The 26,447-nt window shown below is 47.0% G+C and overlaps 1 protein-coding gene across 2 annotated transcripts in view; it reads right to left on the bottom strand.

Moving 5' to 3' along the window:
* DPYSL2 (dihydropyrimidinase like 2) overlaps positions 1-26,447 on the bottom strand; it is a 107,532-nt gene that overhangs the window by 37,173 nt on the left and 43,912 nt on the right. For both annotated transcript variants that reach the window (XM_017654412.3, XM_017654414.3), the window contains exons 2-3: positions 23,549-23,637; positions 21,678-21,862 (exon numbers count right to left, since the gene is read on the bottom strand). In XM_017654412.3, coding sequence (XP_017509901.1) covers positions 21,678-21,862; positions 23,549-23,637 — 274 coding nt within the window. The remainder of the gene's footprint in view (positions 1-21,677; positions 21,863-23,548; positions 23,638-26,447) is intronic.

Below are 26,447 nucleotides of genomic sequence, written 5' to 3'. Positions count from 1 at the left end.
GTTTTCCTGTCTGTAAAATGGAGATAATGAGAACACCTACTCACAGGGTTGTTAAGAAGGTAGGTCCTGTATCAAGTACTGTCAAATAAATTAAATAAAGTAAAATGGGATTGTCTTGAGGCACAAAGTCAACCTTCTCCAAACATTTGATTTTACTGACAGGTACAATGTGAAGAGGGTGAGGGCTTGGGGCATCTTGGGGACACAGGATCTAGGAGACCCAGGACAAGGGAAGAGCTCGGTGGGAGGAGGCGCAGGCAGAGGACCCTCCCCCACCCCCCGGAGGAGGAGCAAGATGTGGAAGGGAAGGAGGGATAAAGGCGTTCCTGAGAACAGGAGGGTCAAGGCTCCAGGTGCCCCAGGAAAGGCATGGAATGTGGAGTCATTCGTCCAGCAGAACAGCCTCCTGCCCAAAACTGAATGAGACCAAAACAGGCAGAACAAACCTGTCCTATTCACACAGCACGCAGGCCATGAGCATAAAATGAGAGACAGTAAATGCCAGAGCAGAAGAATTACAAAGGCCCTCTGTCAACAGACATCAATGTAGACTTTTCACCTCTGAGGGAACCTCCCTCCTGCACCCCTCCTAACCTCTGGACCACATGATGGAAACAATCTTCCTTGCAAACGGAATGTATTAGGAATGAACACATTCATCCCCTATTTCATGATGATTTTGAAATGCAAAAAAAAACCTGCCAGTCACAGCAGAAAACACAAACTAATCCCCATTAGCAGAGTTCATGTCACATTCTAATCACAAGCAAAGAAACCTGATCCTACCCCGGGAGCATCAGTTAAAACTCCAGCGAGCTTCTAGAATGTTGAAACTGTATTTTTGAAACCCCATAGGATATGGGAACCAGAGGCTGGGATGGATCACCTGGTTCTCCCCTTTCCCTTTCCACATGGGAAGGACCAAGCAGGAAGTGGGTTCCCTAAGAGCTGCCGGGGTAGGGAGTCCGAGGATCTGCAGATTTCTTGAGCAGATCCCCTTCCATCAGCACCGTTTACCAGACACCAGGCGCTGGGCACAGGATGATGACCAGAAGGTGTGTACACACAAGTGTGTGCACATGCATGGGTGTGCACACGTGTGTGATGCGGGGTGAGGGGTGGGAGGGAGGCTCCCTCCTCTATCTACCGTGGCCTCCCGGCTGCATTAAGGAAATGGAGGGACTTCCCAATTTTCAATGCAAAGCCCTCCACAAAATAAAATCCGGACTACAAACAAATTACAGAAAGAGTGCAGGAAAGTAATGAGTGACAGAGACCCCATGGGGTCAGGGGGTGACAACCTGGAGGGACTCCGTATGGGGGCAGGTCAGACTCAGCTCTGGGGAGCTCCACCTCGAAGGAGGGGTGGCAGCCGGCTGGGTCTGGCCGGGAGGAGGTGGCCTGGGAAACATGTGAGTAAGGCCACTTCCTCTGTTTGTCTCATCTTTTGGTTGCCCAGGGCTACCAGACCACAGATTTAGGGCTGGCCTGCCAAAAATAAGAGATTACAGGCTGTGTGGAACATCGCTAAAAAAAAAAAAAAGTCACACCACGAGGCTTTCACGTGCAAAGAGTGGGTCTGTCTCAGTCTCTTCCATGCTGCTGGCGCCTTGTTAGGAAGGGAATCTGACTAGAACTCAAGGACTGGCAGCTTCCTAATGAGAGATGGAAGGGGAACACACATGCACTCACATAACGTCATGTGGGGCACCGCGTCAAATGCTCTGGTCAAAGCCCCAAGGTCACAGTCAGTACCAGGAAAGAACAGCCAGCAAATGAATGAAACAGGCTCATGTTTACATTCCTACTGAACCAGACGATCAAACAATGTGACATGATCACAATGATCTTTCTGCGGAGATATGACTGAAACAAAGGGTATGACATTCATGCCTACTGCATTTCAGGACTTCACTTACAGACACCCACCCAACAATAAAGAAGACAAGGGTGCCTGGTGTCAATAAGAACTGAAGCGTACGCAGGACTCTGATTAGCAACTGAGCAGCTTCTCATCTCAGCACAGACTGACTACAAGGCAAAGAACCCATCGCTCTGGGATTGGAGCTCAGCCAGCAACACAAGCACAAGGAGCCTCGTGTCCATTGTTTCTTCCAACATTGCACAATTCTCCTCCTTGCATCCACTCCAAATAAAGTCGGGCAGGGAAGGAAGAGTTGGTGATGTCATATGTTGACTGTGATCTATCTAGAGCCAACATAATTGACGGGTGTTTTCCTCCTAGAAACCTGGACTGAACTCAAAAACACAGCATGATACCCCTGGAGCCTGAACCAGGGCCACTGCACCACCATGTGCCCCCGCTTGGCTGAGGGCTGACTGTTCCATGGACCTTTCTCCTCTAGCTGATCAGTAAGACTGAGCAACAGCCAATGTCTCTGGACAATAAGGTTTAAGTCTGTTAAGGGACCCAGCTGTCAGGGAGCTTTTAATTACACTTTACAACTACATGGAGAGTTGAGAGGTCAAGTTCCACACAAACACCAGCGGCACCTCTGTGATTAAAGTCAAACACTTCCTCACATTATGTTCTCTTCCTTCCCAGGAATGACAGGGTAAGAGATAATGACCCAGACGCAAAGGAGAGCTCCAAGGGAACTTGTTATAAAATTCCTTTAAGTGCAAAATACTTAAATGCCAAAAACCTGGAAAATAGGAAGGAATTGAGAAAACCCCAAAATATCGTTATTCCATCATCCAAAGAGAAAGTTACTATTCATAAGTTCATGTTTACCCAATCCTTCTTCCTACCCGCTTATACATCCATATATAATGTCCTAATTTCATAACATAAATTATATGTCAATAAGGTTATGTTTTAAAAAGTAGTATCAAAGTAGTATAGTGATTGTGGCCTGCATTTTTCCATCAGTATATTATGAACATGTTCATATGAATAAATATTTTACACACCAGTTTTTAATGATGACACACTGTTTTTTCTTAGAGATAGCCATAATTTACTTAACCAATTACCTATTTTGGTTGTTCTGTTCTGTCTAGCTTTTCCTTATCATAAATAATATTGCAACAAACATCCTTACAACTAAATGTTTGCACATTTTATTATTCTGGGTGAGAGGGTATGAATATTTTGTTTATAAATTTTTAAAGCTCTTAGATATTGTCTTACTACCTCCAGAAAAGCCATACCAATGTGAACACTTAGCAGCAGTTATGAGTGCCCATTTCACCACAGCCTAACCAATACCAGGTGTTATAACTCCTTTTAGTATTTGAAAGTTTAGTAGACAAATACTCAGCTCACTGTTATGTTGTGTTGCTTTTACGACTCATTCAGTTGATACTTTTTCTTAAGTTTAATGGTAGAATTATTTCTTCTTTTGTGTTTGCACCCTTTGCTTCTTCTATTAAAGTGTTCATCTTTTATCAAAATGTTAAGACTTCATATTTTAAATGCCAACTCTATAACATATATTGTAAATCTAATTTCCTACTTCTTGTTTTTCTTTTATTTTACAACCAGAAGCTGATGATGTTTTGATTTTTAATAGTCAAGTATCTCCATCTTTTCTGATTTACACCTCTGACAAAATATCTAAACTATGTGACTTTATTTCCTTCTGTTTTTTTTTTCTTTGTTGTTTAAATTAAATTTTAATCCATCTGAAACATTCTTTGGTATATGATGTGAGGTACGGAGTTTACCTTTCTTTGTTTTTCAAGTGGTTAACTATTGCAGCATAATATTGCGACTGTCACCCTTCCACAATTAATCTGAAATGTTAATTTTTTCATACACTAAATACTTAGATATAGTTGGTTCCACTTACGGATTTTCTACTGTATCCTATTAATGTAGATACCTCTTCTGGAGCTAATGTCATGCCACTTTAATTATTATATTTTTATGATTTCTTAAATATCCAGCTAGTAGAGCTCTCCTGCCCTTCTTCATTATGTTTTTTAAATGTTTTCTTGGCTTTTATCATCTATTGCTTCTCCACCTGAACTTCAGAATCATTCAGTCAAGTGTCAAAGAACAAAAATCAAAAATACCTTTTGAAGCTCTCATTAGATCATTGTATAAATTAATCTTTAAAGAATATGCTTCATTCTAGTATTAGGTCTTTCTATTCTCTAACATAGCATTTCTTTTAATTTGTTAATGTCTTCTCTTGGGTCCCACATATAAAGATGTATTCTTGTAATTCGCAATTACTTTATATTTTGTATTGTTATTGTGAATGTGAACTTTAAATTATATTTTCCAACTGATTATTTCTGGCATATGGAAAAGCTATGAATTTCAAATACATATTTTTAAACTGATCATCTTAATAAACTTTCTTCTTAGATCCAGTATTTTCTTCAGTCAATTCCTTTGAATATTTAAGGTAAACCATAAAAGAAGTGTCATTTAGTTTTCCTTTCCAAAATTTTTACATCTTATTTTTCTTATCTTATTACATTGGCTAGGACTTCCAGAACAATGTTAGATAACAAGAGAGAATAATGGCATTCTTGACCCTTACTCATCAGGGAAGGAGACACTGCAGTATTTTCTGGGCTAACCCTACTGCTCCTGCCCAAGTTCCACTTTAATTATTTTATTTTTGTAATTTCTTAAATATCCAACAGGGACCTGATGCAAAATCTAAGTTCAAAGCAAGAAGACAACAGTTTGTACACATTTTCCATGACCTAACAAGATGCCTTTGAGAAACACATAAGATATTGGACACTAAAACAGACCATATGAAGACAATGCTAATATTTCCCATGGTAAATACATGACTCGACAGGCAGGGGACTGGGGTGGAAATGGTCAGACATCAGGCTTCCCATTAGTCCTGCAGTGAAGGAGTGTTCCAAGTCTGGAAACCATGGAGGCTGAGGGACAACCAGCAGCTGACTACCTAGTTCTGTGCTTCCTCTGATTCTTTCAAGAAAAAGGAGGCAGGTTCTCTCACACATCCCTTCACCCCTTCACCTTCTCTTTTCCCACACAGTCCATTCCTCCCTCCTCCAGGAAGCTTTCCAAGACCATCCATATAGAAGCTGTCCACTTGCCCTTCCCACCTGACAAAGTACTCATCTGGCTTTCAACTGCTCCCTGGGTTGACTTTCCAGGATGCAATGACACCTCACTGTCCAAATCTGGCCATCTGACTCTTCATTCAAACTCCACAAATACCAAAATAGACCTTTTCAGTCAAGGCAAATTGCTCTCAGGGAAGGGTGGTTATAGACTCTCATTCAGGGCCTGTAACTCTCAACTTGCACACAATGGCGAGGATCTTAGCCATCTGGTCCCCAAGCAGAAGGTAGACTTGAAAATGGACTTAAATGAGGGAGGGTGGCCACTAGTCAAGACATAATAGCACTAAGAAGTGAGAAAGGATGTGAAGGAGGAGGCAGGAAGGGAACAAAGTGGAGACAGTGTTCCCAACAGCTGAAGGCCATTTGTCCTTGTTGCTAAAAGCCCAACACTTTGAAGGTAGGCATAGTGTTACAACACAGATTCAAAACAATACCCCTGAGCCATCAAGAAAACTTTAATTCCGTTCCATTCCCTTGACTTAGCAGGAAGCACGCACCATCCCTGAAGAGGAACTTCATCAAAATGATTAAAAGTGCTTGTCTTTTAAAAGGTAAATTTTTCAGGAGAGGGTAGAAGGGGTCTTTCAGGAAGGAAGGGACTGAGCATTTTATGATGTGTCAGGCACATGCTCGGTATTTTGCATACTCTGTCAAATTTAAGCTGCACAGCAACCTTGAAACATTGTATTTACATATCAGAAAACCGTGGCTCAGAATTACAATGATTCAGCAATTCCACTTGCCAGTATACACCCAAAAGAATTAAAAGCAAGGACTAGAACATATATTTGTTCATAGCAGCATTATTCACAATAGCCAAAAAGTGGAAACGACCCATATGTCCATCTACAGATAAAGAGATTGTAAAATGTGGTATATCCTTACAATGGAATATTATTTGGCCTTAAAAAGGAAGAAAATCCTGTTACAGGCTACAACATGGATGAACCCTGAAGACATTATGCTAAGTGACATAAGCCAGTCATAAAAGGGCGAGAACGGACATATTATTCTACTTTTATGAGGTCTCCAGAGCAGTCAAATGCATGGACAGAAGGGAGAATGATGGTTACCAGGGGCTGGTGCGAGGCGAGAATGAGGAGTTAGTGTTTAATGGGGACAGAGTTTGGCAAGTTTGGGAAGATAAAAAAGTCCTGGAGATGGATGGGGAAATGGCTGCACAACAATGTGAATGTACTTCATGCCACTAAACTGTACACTTAAAAATGGTTAAGATGGTACATTTTCTATTACTGCGATTTTTTTAAAAAGGAAGGAAAGAAGGAAAGAAAACTGTCACTCAGAGAAATGAAAGATGTGCCCAGCCTTAAAAATGGTTAAGATGGTACATTTTCTATTACTGCGATTTTTTTAAAAAGGAAGGAAAGAAGGAAAGAAAACTGTCACTCAGAGAAATCAAAGATGTGCCCAGCTAGTATGCAGGGAAGGTAAAACTCAACACCCATGGCCAAATTCAGAGTCCAGGAGCCCTTCCCTCTCTCACACCTCCCAGAACTTCCCCTGCCTCAGGGCTCCCACTCTTGGGCACCTGCCCTCAGCACCCAAGGCCTCACCATCAGTGCCTGGCTCTGCCCTCCCGGAAGTGACTGTCCAGCACAGGCGATTCCGCTGCCCTAAATCCCAGCAGCACCCGCCAGCCGGTCCCTCGGCATCGGCTATGAGAGGACTGGCTGAGTTCCGGCGGCAGAGGGAAGGGGACAGAGACCGTGAGCAGGGGCTCCCCTCCGAGCACAGAGAACAGTGAAGAGTACTCATGGCCAGCGGGCAGGACCCCACCCATGGCAGACCCCCCAGCCTCCCCCCCATATCCTTCCTGCTAAAACTCCGTTTGAAGAAAAAAACACCCAGCAACACTGATTTATTGTAAATCTAACACACAGCAGACTCCTATTTACCAAGCGGCACAGGCCCCAATCCATTCGCTCTCCTTTGGCTGCACGCCTCCTGCTCTGCCCACCCCCTAGCTGGAATCCAGGGCAAAACCCTGACCAGCCTTCAAGCCTCACTCACACAAGTCCTGTTCAGAAAAGCCTCTCCCTGATTCCGTCGGGCAGATTTTAAAGATTCCTTGAATGTTAGTATAAGAAGTATCACATTGGAATACTTTTTATTATAATCTTTCATCAGTAGGTCTCCCCAACAGCTTGCAAGCTTGGAGAACAGGAGCCACGTCTGCAGCTCTAATGCCTAGACCAGTAACTACCACGTGGCCTGATAAATAAACATCCACTGAATGGATGAATCAGCGGGGCTCTCTTAGCAGTGGAAACCACAGTGCTAATTAAACACAGGGAAGTGCCCAACCTTTCCTCTCCTCACCCCCTCCATCAGCCCAAGTGCGACAGCCTTGGCCATCTAGCACGGGATTCTTGTTTCTCCTTTCTAGTAGGTGATCGCAGCTGCCACACCAGAAATACCAACAGGTGGCATTGCCTCAAATTCAGCATATGTACTGAAACCGTGCTTCACACCTGTTGTCCCCCTGATGAGGGCCAGCAACATGCCACGTGCCATGAGGTGACAGGGGCTGCAGTCCTCACTCAGCCTTGTATTAGCTGTGTGGTTGTGGGTACGTCACTTAACTGCTCCCCTTGGCTGAGGACGGCCAGGCCTGGCAGGTACAGAAAGCATCCTTTGTCAGAAGAGCAAAGAAGCTACCAGGCTTCCACCAAGTTTCCTCCCTGGCACAGGCCCACGTGCCTGCCCACCCCACCATAAAGCGGCATGATGTCTGCTGGTGCATGAAAGGCAGCCAAACAGGACTCACTCTGGGCCACACGGGGAGTGGGAGAACATCTAGAGAGGGCAGAGGCAGCTGGTCCAGCCAGGCAGGGACAGGGCGTCCCAGAGGCCTCCAGGGGCTGTCAGTGGGGAGGGCTGAGGGTCCTGCTCTTCTGGGGCATACCTGATTTCAGTTATGCTGTGTCACCTCTATGAACACCATGTACTTGTCACATCACCTGTCCTCAAACCAAGTCCTACATCAGAGATCAAGGTAGTGTGACGAAGAGTCAGTGAACAGGCATACTGGCCCTAAAGTAAAGCCTAAAGTCAAAACCACAAGGAGACACCACCTGCCCCCCCTCCGCCACCATGATGGCTACAATCAAAGCAACAGACAATAACAAGTGTTGACGAGGATGTGGAGAAACTGGAGCCTTCATACACTGCCGGAGGGAATATAAAATGCTGACATTGTGGAAAACTGTTGGACAGTTCCTTAAAAAAGTTAAAGACAGAATTACCATAAAACCCAGCAATTCCACTCCTGAATATATACCCAAGAGAAATGAAAACATTTGTGTGCACAAAACCTTTCCACAGATGAACATCATTCATTCACAAGAGCCAAAAAGTGGAAACTCAAAAGACATCAACTGTTGAATGGACAAGCAAAATCCAGTTCATCCACACACCATAATATCCAGCCATAAAAAGGAAAGAAGTACTGTCACATGCTATGCACACATGAACCTTGAAAACATTATGCTAAGGAAAAGAAGCCAGACACAAAGGCCACATGTTGTGCCCTCCCACTGACACGAAATATCCAGAATAGGCGAATCCGTAGGGACAGAAAGGAGAGTAGAATTTGGCATGGACTCGGGAATGGGGAGTAGCTGCTAACCGGTATGGAGTTTCTTTTTGGAGTGGAAAGAATGTTCTGGAATTAGATACTGGTGATGGTTGTGCAATTCTGTGAATAAACTAAAAACCACTGAATTATGGACTTTAAAAGAGTGAATTTTATGGCATATAAATAACATATTTTTTTAATTTTTAAAGAGTCAACAGTTTGCCTAAGCCAACACATACATACACAAATAATAGATTAACAAATGAATGCGGAGCAAGCCTAAACTGACAGGGCTGTTGCTTAGCATCTTTTCTTCATGAAATCTCTAAGAACCAGGACGAACAGGCTGGTTTTTGCAAATTGCACTGAAGACAAAGACAATGAGGAAAAGAAAGGGCCAAGGCAGTACATGAAGAGGGAAAACAATTAGGAAAATAACATTTTCTAGCACAATCACAGATGGAAAACTTTTTAGTCACGAGAGGTGACCTTTAACTGGCAAGGAGATCATGCAAACGGGAATGATGTCGCAGAAGCAGAAACGTACAGAATGTGACTTCTGGATCATCTGACCCTCTGAGAATAAGACAGAAAAGTCAAATTGCCCATTCGCTCATGCCAAAGGCACCAGAAAATACAGTTGAGTAAGAACTTCCTGTCCCCCTACATATGAAAATCTGTTTCTTTTTCATTTATCAGCTTTTCCAGTCTGTCTTTCATCAACAGGTCCTGCTATTTAATGAAAACCCACATTTTACAAGAGAGAGAGAGGGGCTACAGCACCTTCTTCAGCCAGCTATCCCCTGGAAAACTAGGTTTTTTTCTTAGAGGTGAGTTTTTGCACAGTGGAGAAGCTTCTCTTTTGAGAAGTGTAAGCAAGCTCCTACCAGCTCTCACTGTTGCTAATGAGCTGAAACGCACGCATATTAACAGCCACTCTGGGAGAAAGGGCAGAGAAGTAGCTTAGTCCTGCCTGCAAGATCACGCTGCATCCTGGACCTTACTTTCCTCACGACTACAATAACCAATCCCCAAGTCCCAGACACAGCCCTCACCGGGACTTTGCAATCAGGTGTCAGACTTCCGGGATCCCCCAGTAGCAAAGATTTTGGAGTTGAAACTTCACCAGCCCTTCAGGCCAACCACTTAAGAGTACCTTTTTCTATAACATAAAAGAAGAAAATGATCCGTTATCTTGAATCTCCCACTGAGCAAGATAAAGAATTCAGCAAAGCAGGATATAAAATTTCCAAAGACGGAAAAATGGTCCTCCAATAAACAGAGCTGAATGCTTTCAGCAAGAAAAGAAATTCTGGTGATGATGAATATGTGCCTCTGTAATGTCAAAAGAAAAACCACCATTTCAGAACTATGCTGATCATTTTAATTGATTCTCAATGAAAGCTCGAGAGAAGAGGTGTACAATTAAATGAGAGGTGACAGCAGAAGTCAAGCATCACTTAACAAATTTAGCCCTTCAAATATCTCAGTATCCAGGTGTGATGATAAAAAGTTGTGACTGTAGGGAGCAGAAAATGAGCTGAAGGGCCTATTGCCCCCTCATATGTAACCCCCCAGCCCTGTCACACTGGCCATCTCACAACCCTTACGGCAACCCTATTAGGCGGGGAAGGCTGATTCAGGCCCTGCTGACAACTGACAAAACCAAGATGGATGAGGGACAATTTGCCCGAGCTAATAAGCAGCAAAGTGGAGGCCAAAATTAAGATCTGACTTCCTAGCTCTGTGAAGATGTGGCGTTAAGAAGTTGAGGCCTCAAATTCTTTCCAATACACCTCATGCTTCTCCTTGGATTGTCTCCATAAAGGAGAAAAGTAATGCACAGAACAGCCCCTCCAACTCAGAGAAGTTGGTTCTCCTCCCTGTTCCTGCTTCTCCTCAAAAAAATGCCATCTGCCTGAGGAGTTTCCCAGCCAGACTTGCGCGGCGCTGAGCCTGATGAAGCTGGTAGCGGGCCGTGCCACAGTGATTCAGGGAAATGAGGGGAGACGAGACCACGGCAAGGGCAGAAAGACCTTTGAAGCAGCTTGCGTGACAGAACTCGGCACGATCTGGCCCTGCACGGAGAGGGCTCCCGGGCCTCCCAGAGAGGGATTAATCAGCTGATGAACGCCTGGCATCCGTGACTCCTGTCCATCGCTCTGCAGAGCCGCCCTGAGATGAAGGGGGAAATCTAGGTCCCCCATCCAGGGCTTCCATTGGACGACCAGTGATACTCAACCAACCAGCATCTTGGCGAGCATCTTTTTGCACTGGGCACAGCCCAACTGAGTGAAAAATACTCGCTCTCTGGTCACATTCTCCCTTTATAGTATAGAAAAATACTTTTAAATTAAAGTCAGATCGAAGGGCAAGATAAAGCTTGAACACCAAAATATTTCTATTTCTTGAGGATGGATATTAGGCCAATGCCTGATCACCAAGTCCAGGTCAGGGCTGCATCTGGGATGTTCGTGAAGCATCTGGCACCATGCTGGGCACAGAGTAGCTTTCATAAGCAAACTTTTTAAAAACTGTGAAAAAGCAAACAGTACTCCTTTATTCTGTGATCTGCGAGCACCGTCAGCCCAGAGCTTGGATCAGAATCCCAGCCCTGACACTTGCAAGCTCCATGGTTTTAGGCAAGTCACCTGGCTTCTCTGGGCACCCCCTGTGTCATTTATGGCATGAGAATTAGCCCACCTATCTTCAGGGCTTGACAGAAGGATTAGGAATGGTGTGCACAGGGTTTGTGTGGCCCAGATTCCCCAAGAAATGCTATCAATGATCTGTGCCCTCCAAATTACGTCATTTTCTTTTAACCATCTCATGCAAATGATAAAGGCATGCAACTCTCTGATTCCTTGCAGGCCAGTGGAGGGGTCCAGAGAGCAGCCAGTCAGTAGGGGGATTCCCTTTCAGAGTTCAACAGAGGATGAGAGAGGTCAGCACAAGCCCCTCAGAGGAAGAGTGACACATACCTGGGTTTACCTGGGACAGCCCTGGATTAAGTTGCTGTCCTGGGGTATACCCCCTTTTACTCTCAAAAGTGTACCTTTTGGACAATAACTTCAATGCCCATCCTACTTAAAGAGCTGAAGCCCACATCCAGCTTTGTGAAACGACACTGAAAAAGCTGCTACACTCTGTCGGGTTTGCCTGTACTCCGAGCAAAAATTGCATTTCTTCCAAAATACTAAGTTTACCCCCTCCATTGGGCTCAGGAGACCCCAAAACCTGTCAACAACTTAAGGCATAGTTTTCTAACTAGAATCTCATCTTGTCTTAACTATGGATCTGTTCTGCCTGCTTTTTTTTACCTCCTGTAATTTGTGTTATCTAATGTAGCAAGGCAAAAAATAAGTAAGTAACAATAATAAAGACTCCCGGCTGAGTAAAACAACTATGATACTGCATGTGGAAGGAAAAGCAGCCATTTGCCTCTGCCAGAACCGGCCAAGAGTGGGTCAGGGACCAGCGATTTCATCTGAGGGGTCCAATGCTGTCCCTTCATTTGATGCCACAAAAAAAGAATGAGTCACCCACTGTGTCTGCCCAGAAGGGAGAGAGCTCTGGGTTCTGCCAGGACTCTCACGCCAAGCTTCTCTGAGTGTTAGGCCCCATATGACTAAATGCTTCCTTCGCCAAAACACCCACTGGGGAAAGATTTGTCACTAATGCTGTCAAGAGGCATGACCCCCACGCCATGCACTGGAAGCTCGCGAAGCTGCAGGGCTGTGGCAAGGGAGATTTTGTGCAGGTCAGCAAGGAATACAAACCTCCTTGCAGAGACTGTAATGAATCCACCCTAAGAAACGGAGGGACCCAGAGCAACAACACATTAGCAAGTTGACCTCATTTGAATTCCAGTTCTGGCTGACATTTCAAATCCAGCAAGAGATACTGAGGTGATGAGCTGTTCCCTGGCGACATGGCTCTGCATCTGTGGAACCCGGTGCATTGTCAAGATATTTAAAGCCCAAATTCTCCAGCAACTATTTGGAGGAGGGAAAAGGTAAAAAGTAGTATCTTTATTTTTTCTGTAAAAGGAGGCATTCTAAAGGGCTTCTTATATAGAGTTGTTTTTCCTGCTATGCCCAGAACACACATTCCAATACATGGGCTTAAAGATGAAACAAGCCCTGAACTCTTCCTGGTCAGTTAAGGGAGCTGATCTGTCTGGAATCAGCTGGCATGTGACTCAGCCTGGGAGCAGGACATGAACAGCTGACGGACAGACATGGAGAGACAGACAGATATTCGATTAAATAGATGGGTCAGATAGATGATACAGATTTATATACATAATGGGTAGATAATAGATTAGATAGCTATAGAGATGACAGATGATAAATTAGATATAGATGATAGATGATGACAGATTAGATAGATGAGAGATATAGATTAGATAGTTATTAGATTAGACAGGTAGGTAGATCAATCAATCCATTCACACATGTGCCAAAAGTTACCCCAATCATTATTTTTAAATAGTATGGTGCCCACGATCTCACTTACTTTTCACATAATCTAAGAAACAGGAACCCATTGTCTCCATTTTATAAATGTAGAAACTGCCATCTAGAAATACATTTGATGATCACAAACAGAAAAGTACTAGAAAGAGAAGTTAAGTTTAGGTCTCCTGAGGCTTGGCACTCCTCCCCCCCGCCGCGTGTCCTGCTGTGTTACCTGCCATCTCACCTTCTAAAGCAAGTCCAGGCTGCTTCACCGGCTGCAAAGGAAGGGAACATGGGGCAGAAGACCTGAATGGCTGCCTTAGGAGCCTATGGTTCTATGTTATTGCCAGGCTCTTTCGATTTTTCCCTCACAGGCTCCCCACAAGGAAGGATTCCAGTTCTGACCTATCATTAGAGGCAGATTAGGTCATAAACACTACTGGTTCAACCTAAAGACAGGAGGGTTTTCTCAGGGAAACCAGCAGAGCAGGTGGCCCACAGAGCAGGGGACAGCAGTGGCCACTCCAGCTCCTCTCGGCCTCCAGCATGCCCTTTCATCAAACACCCCACCTCATCCCTGTTTACCACCTCTCCTGCCACCTCATCTGAGCCCTAGCCGGTGCCTATGAGGGCATGAGCCAAGTAAATCCTTCCAGGACACCAAGGAAGGAGGAAGTCCCTTCCTGTGACATTAGCTCAGGTCCACCCTGTCTCATGAACTTCTGGAGGGTACAGAGCCCCCCACCCCAGGTCCTGACAGTGGTGCCCCCTCCTTTTGCAAAGCTGATGATACAGAAGGGGCAGAAAGCAGAGGGCGCCTCTAGCTTTGAGGAAACCCTGGCAGACATTCATTCAGTTTCAGCCCAACGCCAAGCACCTAAATCCATGGCCCTTAACCTTGGCCTTCACCCAGAAGCTTTAAGAATTTCCAATGTCAGGCCCACCTAAGACAATACAGTCAGAAGGTCTGGTCTCTGTATTTTGTGAAAACTTCCCAGGGGATTCCTGTGTGCAGCTGGGGTTTATAACTGCTGCCCTGGCGCAGTGCAAAACTCCCTTCGCTGGGAGCCAGGCTGGACCACAGAGACCCAAACCCTCAGCCCACCGCCTCCTCTCTATCATTAGAGGAACACTTAGTCACATTCAAAGAAAGCTGCCTCCCAAATGGTCTAACCAGAAAGAACTCTAATTTCTCTTCCCTGTAATTCCCCTTTATCATCACCGTGGCAGCTAAAATGGACTTAAAGCAAGGAATTTGGGTGAATGGCTTCACTCAATGACAGCAGCAAGTCAGAGGCAGAGCAAAATGCAAAGAAATAAATAATCATTTCCTGAGAAGAAAAAGGATGGTCTCAAAGAGGAAAAGGGGGAAGGAGCCCCAAATGGAATGATTTGGGGCTAAAGCTATGATGGTAGGTAGGGAAATGCAAATCCTTTGGCCAACCACTCCCTAAGACACCCATTTTTCCCTTTCAAACACTGTGTACCATTAATTTTCTCAAGAAAGTTGTGAAAACTCCCCAGGGGATTCTTAGAGGGTTCACCTATCACGGGCTCTCTGGGAAAGCAAAGCAAACCAGTGCAAGTCTAGGCAGGGAAAAGGAAAAGGGTCTCTGTCCTAGTCTCTGTCTTTAACAGAAGGGGGTATGTTAAATAAAACCTCTGAAAACACGGTTGCTGTTAGTAGTTTTCTTACGTGACCAGTGGGCATGGGACTTCGGACCAAGCAGCCTTTTCCTAACAACCCACATGAAGGCTGTACAGGGACCAGTCCCACTGCTCTGCTCTGGAGGGAAGGGAAGCGGTCGGGGAGGCAGTGGTGGGATGGGGTGGCTGCCCAAGAGGCTTCCCCAAGCCTAAGGATTCCCGGAGGCAGAGGCGCTCCAAGGGAGGCGGGGGCAAGACAGTGCTCTCCCACAGCCCCCGGGTCCGTCAGAGCAGCTCTGCTTCCCCAGCCTTATCTGCCACACAGACGGTCCCATGTAAGCTTTCACATGAGGACAGGCCAGCCCCAAGATGGCAACGCTAAAGCCAGAAGGAGCAGGAGAAGAGGGGTCAGGGCTTCGCTCCAGACTCATTCAGCCGTTGATCAGGCAGCCAGCACGGGCAGCTTCTGTGCATGATGGTGCCACATAGAAGTGGATAGGGAGTGATGTGTGTGCTCCAGAGGTCTTTGCCCAAATCCCTGAGCCGGGGCACAGCCCAAAGCATCCTTGGACACATGTGTGACACACAGGTCCTACCCAGCCACAAGGAGCCCTGAGCCTGCAAGATGCTGACCACTGGAGTCCTGCCCCTTGCATGCAAAGGCTAAGAGCCAACATCTCACTGCCTCCGCTACCACTCGTGGCTCCAGCTGTCACTCTGGGCAACAGGACTGACAGGAAGTTCCCAGCGGTCCGAACATCCTGCTTTATGGGAAGTACGAGAATAGGCTCTGGGGGCATCCGAGCAGTGAAACTCTCTAAGCTGTGTGCTCAACACCCACAGGCAAAACCGGACCTGGATCAGGGGGGACGCTGACGCTGTCTTGAGATGACAGCGTCTTCGTGGGCCGAGGTGATTTCCAAAGCTGTGCCTGCCCGCTCTCAGAGCCAGGAGCCAGGCAGGAAACCCGGGGCTATTCAGATAACTACCACAAGTCCATGAAATGGGGCCTAGAGAGGCAAAAAGGAAACGTCCCACTTCTGGAAGAGCCTAAGAGACCCTCAGCCCCAGCACTGGGCTGGGAGGCTGGCTGGTTGAGTCCAACCCAATGGCTGCCTTCAGGAGAAGAGGCATTTCGTGAAATGTGTATGCTGGGCCTCCAGGAAGGGCTGTGCTGTTTCTCAGGCTGCTTCCTCATTCTCACTGCTTCCTCCATTCTGCTCAGCACCAGGTGGTCGGCCCCGACTATCCCAGGAAGTGGACAGAGTCCTCCTGTCTGGCAGCCAAGACTGGCACTGTGACACTGAACGGGCCCATCCACGGCGTCTGCCTGCAGAGGGCATTGCTACCCTCAGGCAAAGTCTATGGCCTCCCCCACATGGGACCTAAGGAGACTCAAGGAGGAGGCCAGAAGGAGCCCAAGAGTCCACACGGACAGCCCGTAGGATAACGTGGCTTTCTGATCACCAGGGCCCGGGCATATTTTGTGGTGCCAGCTTTGGTCCTAGACTTTGAAACCTTAATCTGATGTAGTCGGCCTTTTTGTAAACACTTTCTAACCCGAGTCAAATGAATGATGTAAAGGGAATAATCAAAGTTATCAAGTACACATTGATATTACAGTGTGTGTGTGCTCACACATGTGTACTCCTCAGGAACAACCCAAATGCCACATGGATGAAAAAAGGACAAGCAGCGGATGTCCCACACTGACACGCTGGCCACGCCTCCACAGGGAAGCCCGGCCAGCAGGGCCATGGGAAGGTGCCCTGCCTTTATCTCAGGCTGCCTGCTCCACAGGCAGGGCCCCCTACAAAAAGCTGGGACAAGCCCAGGGGGTTCTGGGAATTGACTGCATGTCCACCATGACGCTTGGGGCCACTTCCCAGAGCTGACCTGTGCACCCAGAAACCAGACTCCTCTGGAAAGAACAATCCAGAAGGAGAGAGCTGTCCCTGCTCGTGACCTCAGGCTGATGCTCACGCTCTGGGCTCTCCCCCTGCCTCCCCTGGCATCAGCTCACTAGCTCACTGGCTGGCCAGTCAGTGGGTCTAGAGCAACAGAAACAGGAGCACCCCTGAAGAGCCAGATGCTTCCATCAAAACAAACACAATTTGCATCAGATGTGACACCCGCCTTCCCGCCCTAGGACTCTGGTCGTCTGGCATCTCACTCAGATACAGCAGGAAGGCAGGTCCCATCAGCACATCCATGTGTCCATTCAATCCATTCATTCAACTGCAGGCATTAATGGAGAGCCTCAGGAGACACAGCTGGGCAGGCAGGATATTAAAACGAGAGACAGAGGAGCCCTGATCAGACTGACACAGGATGAAAGTTGTCAGGGCCATGGGATACAAACCCAAGGCTTGCCAGGGTGCAAAGGAGAAGCAGATTACAGTGAAGGCAGCTGAGCAGGGGCTCTCAGATGCGGGGAGCATCTAAGCCAGGCATCCAGGGTAAGAGATTCGCAAAGGCAGAAAAAGATGGGAAGAGCATCCTTGACTGAGGGGACATGAGTCCAGGTGGAGCAGCAGGACTGGACCACATCGTGGAGGGCTCTGCCACTTGGTCTGCATTCTCCGAGCATGGGGAGCTGCTGAGGGTGTCAGAGAAGGGACACAATCAACACTGTGCTGGGAAAGGACCCCCCTGTGAGGAGCCTTCCAGGCTGCAGAGGTGGGATGCTGGGGCAGGGAGACTCCCCAGGAGGCAGGGCAAAAATCCAGTACTGATGACAAAGGTCTGAATGAGCAGCAATAACGAAATGGGTCCAAAAGATAATACAGAGGCCAAATTAACTCGGTTCAGCACAGGATGACCACAAGGGCAGACCTCTGGAGCTGGGAACTGGAAGAGAGGCAGAGGTTGGGAGAAGATGGGGGTTAACCTGGGGATGGCTGGGTGGAGTGCCTGAGGCACCTCCAGGGGGCCACACCGACAAGGTAAATGACAAGTCTGGAATCTGGGACAAGGGCCACTTCTAGCACTGCAGCAGCCACCTGTCCTGCCAGGTCTGTGCCCAAGTCCCATGATCTCTGATGAATGGCAGTAGCCCAGAGGTCAGGGGGCAGCCCCCTTGAGTGGGTTGTGTCTGCGGCTCTGTGGCCAGTAGGAAAAGCCTTGATTTCAGGTTAGTGGAAATGACAGTCAGGCCCTCTCCTCTGAGCTGGGAACCCAGGTAAGTGGGGACCTAAGTCTGCAGCCCTGGCATAGACCTGAGATCCATACTTTCAAACAGGGCAGGTGCATATGACAATCACCAGATTTAAATCTAGAGTCACAGGTCCCACCTGCAGACTCCACTTCATCGGTTGGGTGGGATCCAGATGGCTGAACATTTTGAGATGCACCCCGGGTGACACAGGGCAGTCTGCTGACCACACGTGGAGAACCCGTTCCCAGCCAAGGTGAAGGTCAGCCCCTGCTGCAGATGGACCCTCTTTCCTCTGTTGAAAGAATAGATCCAGGGGGAGTCTCTACAGAGATAGGAGGCTATGGCCCCTAATACACGACAGAATATAGTAATGATCGTGTCTGAGTGTTTTCTGCACACCAGGTCCTGTTCAGAAGGCTCCAAGCCAATCTTGGTAACTTCTCCCTTTCTGCAGATGAGGCGACTGAGGCTTAGCCAAGTCAGCTGGCAGGTGGTGTGACTGCACAAAGCACAGGTAAGTGTCAACCAGTAATGCCTTTCCCTCTGGCCTCAGTCTTCCCCTCTCTAAAAAAAGAGAGGTAACTGCTCCCCCCTCCTTCCTGGAGATTCTGACAATCATGAAGGTCCCAGGACGCCAGCAGCAGCTACCCTGAGCAGCACCCCTGCCACCTCCGTGGCTCCCTCCGCCGGCCTGAATGCCGCCTGCAGGGTGCGCCTGGAGCCCCTGCCCACCCATCACTGGACAGAAAGGTCCAAGGGCGTTCCTGTGCCCTGAGCTGAGTGCCCCTCACAAAGACCTCATTGTGCCATTCTCAATGGGGTCCTCTGTGTGGTGGCAATAATATTATTTTCTGCTGCTGATGTATCACCTCCATTTAAACTGGGAGAACCCAGCTGTACTTTCCATCGCAGGCAGTGCCATTTCAGATGGAAACGGAGCCTCCAAGGTCCCTTGGGAAGCCCACAGCAAGGGGCAGGTGGCTTGCAGGAACCCAGGAAGATGGGAGGAAGGGGGCCTGGGCAATGGGGTACCAACTCACTGCAGTGGCTTGTTCTCACAAGCTCTCACTTGCATCTCTTCCAAGTGCCTTCTGCTTTTACTTCTGGCCTCAACAGTCACTAAAGAAGCTAGAAGTCACAGTAAGCTAGCCTCTCCCCTGCAAGGCTCCCTGTCTGTGAAGCGTGCCCAGCCACTCAGTCCCTTGAAGCAATGCAGAATGGACGACCAGCAAGCAGAAAGGAATCCTGATTTCCTCATCTGTATTATCACCACTTATTACTCATCTGTGTTTCCTCAGCTGTATAATGGCCACTTATTTCCTCAGAGAAGGGCAGGCTAGTGGGAATTCTATAGGGTAGTTATCTGTCTGTAAGAGCAGTTCCTATTTTTCTCCAGCCAGGAAAGCCGTGGCATTAGGGGTGTGACAGTGGTGACCACATCCCCACTACCGGTCGATTTTCATTCTGCAGGGTCTGCGCATGAAATCGCCCTGCTCTTTAGCCTGACTGACTGCGTCACAGGTCCCGCGTTAAAATTCGGTCACGTCCTGCCCACCTGAGGTGGGCAGGCTCTGACCTCTCACTGCCGTTCATTCCAATCTGCAGTGACGCCACCTGCTGGCTGCGCTGGGCCTCCTGGGCCAGGTGCAGGGCTGTGGCGCCGTCCCTCGTCCCTGCACAGAAGGGGCCCACCTGGAACGAAGGGAAGGAAGCCCACACCGCTGAGAAAGAAGGCCTAGGAGAAAGTCAGGGTATCAGCAGGAAGGGACATGCCCGCATGACAAAGGTGGGGGGATGGAAAGCGGAGGAGGAAGGCGGCCGAGAGAGGGGCCCAAGGATGGGTCAAGGGTGGGGAGTGAAGAGGAACATTCAGGAATGCAGGAGCCGAGAAAAGAGACTCCCAGGCCTTTGAAGCCAGTACGGGAGAAAACAGGGCTTTCGTGCACCTGCTGAGCAGCTCTGATTAGAGGCAAGCCTGGCCTGAGCTCAGGGAGCCGCCAAATGTGGGGGCTGGGCAGAGGTGCAGGGTCATGGGGTGCAAATCCTTTACTGGGCACGTGAGCAGCCCAAAGGAGGGAGGCAACCTGCCCAAGGTCGCACACGGAGCTGGTGTCAGAGGGAGACCGGGACGCCCGACTCCCAGCCGGGGGCATCTCCACGTGGAGGGACCCCGTCCAGCAAGTCCTCTGATGGGGGACACCACTGACCACTCACTCAGGAAACATGATTTGTGGCTGACTGACACTGACCCATGCAGGGGCTCACAGGGCCCTCACATGAACTCCAAGCTCAGGCAGGTCATCACCCCGACTGGGCTTTCCAGGCTCACACCCAAGCAGTCTGGGCTCCTCCAAGCCCCAGCGTGGCTATGCAGCCGGCCCTGGGAGAGGGGCAGGGGAGCCCACCAGCGCCAAGTGAGTCCTGACACACACCACTGACAAACGCAGCTCCTCCTCTGGGCCGGAGCCCCCTGGGGCATGGCACCCGCCGCGTTGGTAGGTGATGTGCGCAACCAGATTTGGTAAGGGTTTGACTTGGAGGCTGTGATAAGAAAGAGGGAGGAGAGGGTGGCCCCTGATCCCTCGGACGCACCGAAGCCGAGGACTGAGCGAGCATGGACACTGGGTGGTGATTTAAAGGGCAGGGAAGCCCAGAGGAGGAGGGGATGGCAGGAACAAAGCCCAGGGGAGAAGGGAATGGCAGGAACAACCTTCGTTTAGGCGGTAGGATGAAAAACAGAGCTAGGAGACAGATCTGAAGCTCCAGGTGCAAAGGCCACCATTCTGAAAAACAACCAGTGAGACAGGCTCTTCTAAAACATGGGCAGCTAAGTTCTTTCTACTTTGACCCTCTTCTGAAATGAACTGTAAGCTTTTAAGATACACTCAATATTCACTTTCACTCTTGGATGTGTTTTCTTTTACTGTGTCTGATGGGTCACTGTGCAGCCTGCCTACCTCCTCAACAGAATACTGTTTCTCAAAGGGGCAATCAACAGGGACAGTGGAAACTGACATTTTCACAGGCAAACTCTTGCCATGAGGGCCATGACTACTGGAAATATATTTTATGTTTGGCTGAATGAAAAGCATAAACCCTTCGGCACAATACATGAAGCGCACTGGCAGTTGGTGCTGGCAACTTTCCTATCTAAATGACAATTAATAGTATCTGTGAGCTGTTCTCCAAGCAGGTCTGCCCAATTCCACTTTCCATCAAACCCAGGCCAGGAAAGACTCCCCCCATTTGACTTTTCTCATCAGAATAGAGGTTCCTGGTTCAACATTTCATTTGCTGCACCCCATCCTCATTCTGACAAGATGCAGCCTCAGGAATTCTTTGAAAATAAAAATCAAATATTTATGAGCAAAGGTTCAAAACAGAATTTTGCCGATTATTCTGAAGGCTGTGCTTTTAATGTAACCACAATCAAATCACAATTTCAGGTCAAGGAAGACAAAAGTTCTCCAGCAGAGGAACTAAGAAGCCATTCCTTTTATCCTACCAAAACTGTCCAGAATCATATTCTCAAGTTCAACTAGAAAACTCAGAGTTAGAGAGAAAATGAGGACAAGGACACAGGACAAATGACTAGCCCACTCCACCCCTTTATGTGGTAGAACAATCCGCTGCTCACACCAGCACTTTTAATAGGCAAGAATCAAACAAGATTCATTTCAACTGATAATGCTTCCTAAGCTCTCACACGATTATTTTTAAGCCATCTTACTGATCATGGTGGTCCCCCCGGCCAAGGCTGCCTTGGTGCCTTGAAAGAAGTCGTCAGAAGAGGTCATTCCCTGGTCAGGCATCTGGAAGCGGGTGTGGACGTCAATCCCTCCAGGAATCACCATCCTGGAATGGGCTTCGATGGTCTTCACCCCTCCTGGCACAATCAGGTTTTCTCCTATTTGCCTAAATAAACAGGATGGGTGACAACGGTTATAAATGAAACATCCTCAAATCAAAGGGGATCTGACAGACATTTTCACCAGGCCACAAACTATCTTTAGATATAATTTTTAGATTATTTTTATTCATAATATGTGTACTCTTCATTTCCGATCCCCAACTAAGAGGCAATGCAGAGCATACTAGAAAACAAAATTAAATAAGGTATCGGAGGCCCCAAAGATGTTTAGTTACAAAAAAAATCCCTAAGATCAAATGACAACAAGGCCCCCAGATATTTACACAAAATGCCCCTACACTTCCTCTGTAACACAGGCAGATGAGTTCATTATTCCATAGCAATGTTCTCTACACCCTGGTTGCACTTTACAAACATTTAATTTCACCATATCCTTTTCAACATAGAGAAAATTGGGGTGGTGGATGGGTGGGGGTAGAAAAAAAACAGCAAAAAAAAGGTGAACATTAGGATCGAAACTAAAAGTTTGGAAGTGTACAACCAGCAACTCAGATAATAAAGGTAGAAAAATTAATATTCATTATGTTGGGGAATACAGAACACTACCAACTGTTAGCAAAATATCTTTGCTGTATCTTTCTACCAGTTCTTTAAAAAGGAAAAAGTAATCAAGGAGGAGTCGATAAAGTTTGCAAACAAATTAGCAATGACTAAATAGTACACAGGCTTGCTCACTTCTAGGCCAGTATCGTTCTGCTGGACCAGATCATGCTACCTTCTAACTAGGGGAAAATGGAACATAGAAGTCATGGTATTTGAGAGCCCAGAGCTGAGACTGTCACAAGCAAACACACATGGAGAAAACATTAAACGTGGAAAAGTTCAAACTTATTTTAGGTTCGTAAATTAGGGTGTGAGTTTCCAGGCAGCAGACACGTCCACTCCAGTTTTCCACTCCTCTGGACTAGTTTGCTGCTAGCACTTGATGAATGCCGCTTATTGAAAAGATGTCATTTGCTTCAGTGTTTGGCTTTAAACAGATGTGCTCTTTCTCCAGGGCCCTGGGAGCTATCCCTGTCAGAAGGGCACGAGGATACTGGTATGTACTCAGCTCACTTAACCCTCTAGAACCAAAAAATACTCTAGTTCAGTAACTGCTCTATTGTTTCTCCCTGTAACACAATACACAGTAAGGACAAAGGCAGTGTTACTTACTTACTTTAAGTCTTACTATGAAACCTACAATTCCCCCAGGATGAGACAGTAATTTGTGTTACTTGGTCATTAGTTTGGTGTCCTTTGACCCCCAAAGACTTAGATTCATGATTAAGAGAGTAGATGTACTATCTTGATAAAAAGAAAGTCTACTCTGAGTCTGTGTCCCATGACTGGGGAATCAATCCTCCGCAAACCAATCTCTACATTCAAGGAAAATCTTGAATATGTTTAGTAGATCAAACACCAAGGATTTGAGCTGGCAACAAGAAGATACTGTATCCCTCAGTTAAAATAGTAAATTACATAATACAAATGAAAAAGCCACATTTAATTGTGGCTTGGACTTCCCTAAACCTGAGTTTTCAAATTCACTAATGACCACCAATCAAAATGGGTTTAAAGAATGACTAAGTTAGACACGCTCTGAAATCACTAAAACTTGACACTATTGTAAGGTAACACAGGAATACCGGAAGGTACAAAACTTGGTCTATATCATGAGTTACACTTACTTGATCAACCCATCTTCCATGTATATGTCTGCATAGAAGGACTGGTCATCATTAACAATTTTACCTCCTTTGATTAGAAGACGATCACTCTGAAACAAAGAAACATAAGGTCACCCTGCACACCTGACACGTGAGAAACACTGGTTCTAAGATGAATGAGCTAAGGACACATTTTCAGTATTCAAAAGTCATGCTCAAAATGAACCAATTTTGGAAAGGTTCAGTGACAAAGGTGACCTGTAAGTGGCAACCCATATATCACGTGATGAGTGAACACACTGGCAAAGCTTAAAGCTTATCCTGGGTAAAAGAAACACACAAAAAAGCTCTCTTTCCATTAGACCATAAGTAAAAAAAAAAAAAAGGAAGAATGAAAGAAAGCTTAACGTCCCTTTAAAGAAGGAAACAAAAACATTTCAGATAAAGAAAATAATACTTTTTAAATGACTTTAGGCTAAACTTCATTAAAAAAAAAAATAACACCCACACATAGGGAAGTCAGTTCTTGGCAAGGTTTGTGTCGGGAAAAATTAACCAAAAGTCTGTCGTCATGGGACACCCTACACAAACACACTTGGTTCCATCACAGCAGGATTTCATTTCAATTATGTTCTTTATATCTGCTTTTTTCTTTGAGGCAAATCAGAGCAATTATAACAAAGAGTGAAAAACAAATGCTTTATATATACACCACTTTTATTAAGCTGTTAAGAAAAAGGTAAAGTTTTATGATAAAATAGATGAGATAGCAAGTTCTAAAATCTAAGATTATTGATGCACTTGTATTTTAATTGGTGCAAAAAAAATTTATGACAAGCACATGAGGGTCAGGAATGCAACAGAAATGTTATATTATGACTCAATGCCTCTGATGAAATGGAATATTAAAATGCTGTCTTCAGTAGACAGGCAACCACACTAATCCAAACTGGGTTTAGATGTTACAAATCGAACCACAGATTGCCTTTAAATATGCAAAGCACTTCAAAGGATGGCATTCATTATGACAATGGTTAATTCAAAATTCAGTTATAAAGCAAAACTCTCAGCTGGTGCTACTTATGTTTAGTGCTATCAAGAAAAGAAAATTATAGCAAAGCTTTAAAAAATATATAAGCTGCTAGGGACCTAGGAAAAAAAATACTGTTACCCATAAAAGCACAGCACACACACCTGGGTATAGAACATATTGTCTCTCATAATGAAAAACAGTAAGATTGTTTTACTTTCCTACATTATAGGGTCTTTCATTCTTTTGTTGACTATGGAAAGTCACTGGAATTAAGGGTCAATAACAATTCCTGTGCTTGTATAAGGTAAATGTAAAGACCTTTACAGAAAACTGTTCTATACCCCATGTCACCAAAGCCTCAAAACAAATCTGTGAGGTGGGTGGAGCAAATTCTTAGTCCCAGGACACATAAAGAAACTGAGGCTCGGAGACTTTAAGACACTTGCCAATGTCAACTGATCCAGTCGTCTTCCATGATATCCCCTAGTTCCTGATGTCCAGCTTTGACAGGATAAATATGGCCGGGGATGCAAGGAGAAACCCTGCTCTTCACACCTGCTCCCGTAGCCCTGCAGTACCTGCCATCACTGTGAACCCCAGAGCCCACATCATGCCAAGAAGGAAACAACACAGCCCGGTTCGCTCTCATGCCTTCCAGAAAGCTTCTTACATAAGAGGCTGGCCGTGACGATGGAGGGAGGGAAACCATGCTATTGATCCTAGGATCATGCAGCCAGATTTTTTTTAAGGGTTGGAGGGGGCGCTCTTTTAAAAAATCCGTCCTGTTTCCTTTTTAAATTTTTTTTCCCCACACTGTCAAAACGAAACTGGCTTTTTCATTCACGAAGACAGCACATTATTTGAGGCTTGCAGCAAATCTGCACCCTACCCCCACTGCCCAGACTCCTTCCTCTAAAGCAGGGAACACGTAATGTCGGGGCGCCCCCGCACCCGGCCCTTTTGGCATCATGGGTCTCCGGCCTTCAGGAAAAACCGGGTGCCCATCCTTGCTGTAGAAGAGCCTAGCTCAACCTCTAGAATCCTCCCGAGCACACGCCCCCTCCCCTGTGCATTGGCTTCCGCCTCCCTCTCCTGCGCATGGGTGTGCCCTGTGCATCCTGAGGAAGCCGGGGTGCCCATGGCTGAGGAGAAAAGCAGAGCGAAAGCGCGCCCTCAGATGCAGCCCCGAACACATCTTGACTTTGCAAAGCTTCTTTCGGTCTCTGCCTCAGCCCTGGTTTCTACCCAGCAATCAGCCGGCCAATTGCAACTGCACATCATTATATAACAATGAATTTCCCTCGCCTTCCTCCCTCCCCGGGATTTCATTCGGGGATGTAGACAACTGGGCTGGCGACGCGGTTCCAGGAAAGGATGCGGAGGAGTTGGGGCAGGGAAGCGGTGGGAGCAAGAACCGGTGCACTCGCTACAGCATCGCTAATTCCTCGCTGAGATGTTATCTCGCGATTTACAAACTAACGGCCCCGGGCCCGGGACTGCGCGGCGATCATTGTCTGGCCAGGCCCGGCCGGGGCCTCAGCTCCGCGCGTAGCGCAGCGCCATGGCCTCCGCGAGCCGGCCTGGCGCTACCCGAAGCCCACCCTCTCAGCCCGCTTTGTATGCGCCAGCGCGGACGCCTCGAGGGCTGCAGGAGGGGCACAAAGGTACCAGAAAGCGAACCCACAGCCCTGCAGGGACCCAGACCCCAACCATCAGGCGAGGAAGCCCGAGAGGGCCACCAAAAGCCCGCCTCTGGTCAACAAAAGCGCACGCCTGGCCCCCCACCCTCCTCTGCTCAGCCCCGCGTCCCTATTTCCCCTTCGCACTTCCACACCATCCCGGTACAGCCTGCACTTCTCAGCATCCTTCGTCTGTCATTACGCCTCC

The sequence above is a fragment of the Manis javanica genome, chromosome 3 (genome assembly GCF_040802235.1).
Source record: "Manis javanica isolate MJ-LG chromosome 3, MJ_LKY, whole genome shotgun sequence".
NCBI classification, from domain to species: domain Eukaryota; kingdom Metazoa; phylum Chordata; class Mammalia; order Pholidota; family Manidae; genus Manis; species Manis javanica.
This window is presented reverse-complemented; position numbering and strand designations above follow the sequence as displayed.